Source organism: Athene cunicularia, assembly GCF_003259725.1.
Source record: "Athene cunicularia isolate RWA chromosome 5 unlocalized genomic scaffold, athCun1 chr5_part3, whole genome shotgun sequence".
Lineage (NCBI taxonomy): Eukaryota > Metazoa > Chordata > Aves > Strigiformes > Strigidae > Athene > Athene cunicularia.
In genome coordinates, this window is record NW_020799103.1 from 5,245,280 (window position 1) to 5,250,586 (window position 5,307).

Below are 5,307 nucleotides of genomic sequence, written 5' to 3' on the forward strand. Positions count from 1 at the left end.
AAAGAATTTACTAAGTAGGAAGAAAAGGGGGGAATGAGATAGGGAATTTTAGTTAGATGGCGCGAGACTGAGGAGCTTGCACAAAGATGAGGGGGCCATGCACGAAAGACATACCAGGTGCTGATAGTGTTGATAGGCTATTATCTTCTGGCCTGAACAGAAGCTTCCTCTGGTCCTTGAAAGTGTATGTGTCGGTCACAGATTACCCCAAATTCTGGCATAAACTGGCATGGCGGTTTGGCCAGGGGCCAGGGAACAACTGAGGCTGCTCAAAATGACAGGGCAAAGAGTTCATCAGCGAGGAAGAGGAGATACTTCATCTATGCGACCCCTGCCCAGGAATCTGTGACCACTGCCCAGGACCAGAGGAGCTCCATGCGCAGACGCAAGAGGAGGAGACCTGATTACCATGAGAAGCGAGGGAAGGTGGGGATAGAGTATGAATATGTATAGGCATCTTATGAATATACAACACTTTGTAACATATGAGCAAGACCATAGCTGCAGAGGGTGCACGTGTTTGTGGTGGAGCGATCCCCCATGCGCCCAGCGCTGAATAAACATACCTACTTTACAACTTAACAGTTGTAGAGTTATTTTTTTCTGCAAGTCATTTTTGGTGACCCATATGGGACGATCTCTACTCGGCTGCCGGGATGGCTGAAGAGCGGATTTCCTAGGTGCACCCCGAGCTCTTCTCGGAGGAACTCCGCTCCCAGCTGTCCACTGCGGGAGTAGACAAGGACCATCGAATTTGCGGACAGAGGTATGTTTAAAGAAGTAACGGGCTGCTGGTAAGACGCGCAGAGACGTCTGACACATAGCCTAGTCCCGAGGAGGGGGTACGGGGTACCAGTTTGGTTTTGGTTCTGCGAGACCGCGCGGAAAGGAACATTGAGACTTGGGGTTATGGGGGTGTCATTCACCACCTCAACCAACTGAATAAATGGTTATTGGGGTTCATGGGAGTGTCATTGACCACCCCAAAGTTTGATAATCGCAGTTTGTTGAAACTTGTGGGATTTATTGGATTTATTCGGTTTTGAACTTATGGCAAGTTGTTAACGGTTTATGATATACGTTACAAACGGACTTGGTGACTGTTTGAACTTTGGTATACTTTGTGGTATGAGTGAAAAGTGTGGTGGGCCCTTTAAGTGTCTGTGTGCCTGCCAAGTTCCTATTTGCTCAAATAGTGCATTGTCTGTACATTTTGTGAGATGGGAAAGTGAATCCCTTCTCCGTTGGTTTGGGTTAGAACCTAGTGACTATCTGTGTAAAAGGAATGAGTGGTTGGCGCGGGGGAATAGTTTATATTTGCTAGAAGGATTGTACTTAACTCCTGGGCAGCTGGTAGCATTAGACTGGGAACAACCAGCTGATCATATCCCTCCCCGGGTTTGTGGGAGAATCCCCTGCTTTCTTTGTGCTTCTGCCCCCGGGAAGGGGAACTCTCACCAAGCATGGGTATTAGTGGAGTGTGTATGTTGCAGGTATAGGTGATATTGTGTGTCTGATAAAAGGAGGTCAAGGTGCGTAGAGTGTCAGGGAGAGGTGCCGCCAGATCTGACGGTCGAAAGATGGGAATCGACATGGAGGGTATTTAGGAATAGGGAAGAGGATTACAAAAAGGCACATAAGAGAATTTTGGCGGTGATTAAGGAAGGGGAGCAGAGAAGATTGGAACTGCCCCCACTTAAATGAAATCAATATGCTATATGCAGGGAGTTCGGACATTGGAAAAACGAGTGTCCAGGGAGATGGAAAAACAAAGGGAAAGGAGGAAGGTGTTGAAAGCAGCAGATGCTAGCCAGTTTAGAAAAGCAATGACGGGGACCTGGGGAATCTACTCTAGTGGATCCACTGGTTACAGTAAAGCTAGGAAAAGAACGAAAGGAAGTAGAATTTTTAGTGGACACCGGGGCAACATATTCAGTTTTAAACATGGATTTAACCCCCCTAGAGGAAGACTGTATTATGGTGATGGGAGCTACTGGCCAAAGCGAGAAGGCATATTTTTGCAAACCTTTGAAATATAAATTGGGAAAGCAACTAGGCATACACAAATTTCTGTATATGCGTAACTCGAACAATTGGGAGCAACCATTACTTTTAACAATGGAGAGATTACTCTGGAGGTAAATAACCAAGAACTTATACAAATCATGAGTTTGTCCCTAACTAGTATCCCCACAGGAGGAGAAATCAGTGAGGAAATTATCTGTCAAGTGTATCATAAGACAAGTGACTCAACAGTGTGACCTTTGCCTCCAGACTAATCCTAAGAATACCCCCAATCTAGAAGTAGGCCAGATTGGAAAGGGAAATGGACCGGGACAACAATGGCAAATTGATTTTTTCAGAACTTCCAAGAAAAGGGGGTTATCGATACCTATGGGTATGAACAGACACCTCAGGTTGGCCAGAAGCATTCCCCACTAGAAAGATTAAAGCCGGGGAAGTGACAAAAGTACTAATATAAGAAATAATTCCACGCTTTGGGGTTCCAGCAACTATATCCTCGGACAGAGGACCACACTTTATTTCAAGAATAGTTCAACAAATCAGTCGCCGTCTGGGTATAGATTGGCAACTTTACACCCTGTATCATCCCCAATCCAGGGGCCAGGTAGAGAAAATGAATCATTTGATTAAGCAACAAATAGTGAAGCTTGGTCAGGAGTCAAACCTGGCCTGGCCCCAGGCTCTCCCTCTAGCTTTTGCGCATATGAGCCAAACCGAGGGCCAAGGAAGGGTTAAGTCCTTTTGAGATGCTATATGGCAGACCTTACACGGTGCAGAAGGGAACGTCATTGCAAGCTGTAAAGGAAACCATGACTTCATATATGGTAGCTCTAAGTAAACAGCTCAATAAAATTGGGAAACATGTATTTGGAACTCGGGGTAGAGGATCAGATGGACCTGTACACGACATACAGCCTGGGGACTATGTGTATGTTAAGTCTCTTGCAGAAAAGACCTTGGAACCACAGTGGGAGGGGCTGTTTCAAGTGCTGCTCACGACATTTATGGCGATTAAGATTAAAGAGCAGACATCATGGATACACCACACCAGAGTAAAGCAGGCACCTGGTCATAAGCCAGAATAGGAATCAACATCAGTGGGACCACTAAAACTTCGTTTCCAAAAATGATGACGTGGGTATGGATGTATGTAACCTGGCTGAATCTAGGCCTAGTGAGTATCTCAGGATCCAAGCGGCGAGCTTGTTGCAGCGATTACACAAAATGATAGAACAACACTCTACACAGTACTCCAATATGATGACTATCCTCAATATGACGAATATGATCGTGAAATAATCGACAAAGCTGGGGACAATGATGAAGCAACACCCTCTGTTAAGGTGCTGCGAGGGAATAACATTACAGTAAGATGCCGACTGATCCCTAGATTGAATACTGACTCCTACTATGACAGTATAGAATGTCACGAAGTTAGAGCACGTGACTGTCATATATTGAAGGGTAAAACTCGAGGCCTAGATTGTTGGTTAAATATTACTGCTTTACAATACCCTTGTGAGGTTATATGTAATACGTCCTCCTTACTTTGGGGAATGCTTACGTTAGATGTTGAAGAACCTATCACTACTCTGCCCCCACCCGAGCGAGTGGTGGAGTCAAGACCAAAGATCTTTAAGATAGGTCCACATGTGATTCGACTTACAAAACGCTTGCAGGTTATGTTTGACGCTTTATATCACAATCCAAGCTTTCAGTGACCAAACTAAATTTACTGATCTGTAGGATAGTACTAACATATTAAAAGGTTAGGAAAGTAGATTATGAATTGGCCAAATAGTGAAAGAATTTACTAAGTAGGAAGAAAAGGGGGGAATGAGATAGGGAATTTTAGTTAGATGGCGCAAGACTGAGGAGCTTGCACAAAGATGAGGGGGCCATGCACGAAAGACATACCAGGTGCTGATAGTGTTGATAGGCTGTTATCTTCTGGCCTGAGGATAAGCTTCCTCTGGTCCTTGAAAGTGTATGTGTTACCCCAAATTCCGACACAAACTGGCCTGGCGGTTTGGCCAGGGAACAACTGAGGCTGCGCAAAACAACAGGATGAAGAGTTCATCAGCAAGGAAGAGGAGATACTTCATCTATGCAACCCCCGCCCTGGAATCTGCGACCACTGCCCAGGACCAGAGGAGCTCCATGCGCAGACGCAAGAGGAGGAGACCTGATTACCATGAGAAGCGAGGGAAGGTGGGGATAGAGTATGAATATGTATAGGCATCTTATGAATATACAACACTTTGTAACATATGAGCAAGACCATAGCTGCAGAGGGTGCACGTGTTTGTGGTGGAGCGATCCCCCATGCGCCCAGCGCTGAATAAACATACCTACTTTACAACTTCACAGTTGTAGAGTTACTTTTTTTCCACAAGTCATTCCCACTGAGAGATGGGTGCTAGCGGTGGTTCAGACCTTGTCAGAAATTGGGAAAATGGAAATTTTCAATGCAGTTCCAGTCTAGCATACTGGGGCATCGCTGGGCTATTACCGTATGAACGTTAGTGAATAGTATAGGCCGAGGTAGCCAGACCTTGCAGTAACAGATGTAGGTAGTATATAAAAGGTAAGAAATTAATTACTCGGTGTATTACTTCAGCTTTTTTTTAAACTCAAACATCACTGCAAGCTCAAACATTTTCCAAGTGTAGGCTCCTCTGTAAACATCGCCTTTGCTTTGCCTGATATTTGTTTGCCTCCTGGTCATGATTTCTGGCTGTTGGGGTTGGCATGTGTGTAACATAGATCCTTGAATTTTAGCTGCACTTATTGGAATCGCAGTGTGGGCAATTATCGTTCAATGCAGTAGTCGTGAGGTATTGCTTCTGGGAGAGAGTTATTCACTTCTTGTTATCAAGAAGTGAATACAGTAAAACAGAAAAAACCTCACCCTCCGAACGTTTATGTTTTTAATTGAAATAATTTAATCGGCATTTCCTTCCTGATCCACCAGGTTTTCTGTGCTTTCATTACATACTGAATATGTTTAAGACATGGGGCAGTATTAATGCAGACTCATTTACTTGGTCCCTTCGGTGGTTTTATGTTCATCCTGAAGAAACTGGCTAAATGGGAAAGTAGGTCTAAACTAAGGATGTAACTCATCTGCCCTGGGACTGGCTGCTGAGGTGTGTGATTTGGTTGAAAATTACATTGGTTTTCATCATGTGAGCATGTTCCTACAAGGAGTTCAGCACCGAATGTGTTCCTTCAAGACAGTAGCACCACAGCACAACTTAGATTGGTTTAACCTTGAGTTTC

At 44.6% G+C, this 5,307-nt stretch overlaps 1 protein-coding gene across 1 annotated transcript in view; it reads left to right on the top strand.

Moving 5' to 3' along the window:
* Window positions 1–3,581: 3,581 nt before the first annotated feature.
* LGR4 (leucine rich repeat containing G protein-coupled receptor 4) overlaps window positions 3,582–5,307 on the top strand; it is a 62,328-nt gene continuing 60,602 nt past the window's right edge. Inside the window, exons 1-2 of the mRNA XM_026850683.1 lie at window positions 3,582–3,704; window positions 4,012–4,236. Of these exons, the coding sequence (XP_026706484.1) occupies window positions 3,582–3,704; window positions 4,012–4,236 (348 nt within the window). The remainder of the gene's footprint in view (window positions 3,705–4,011; window positions 4,237–5,307) is intronic.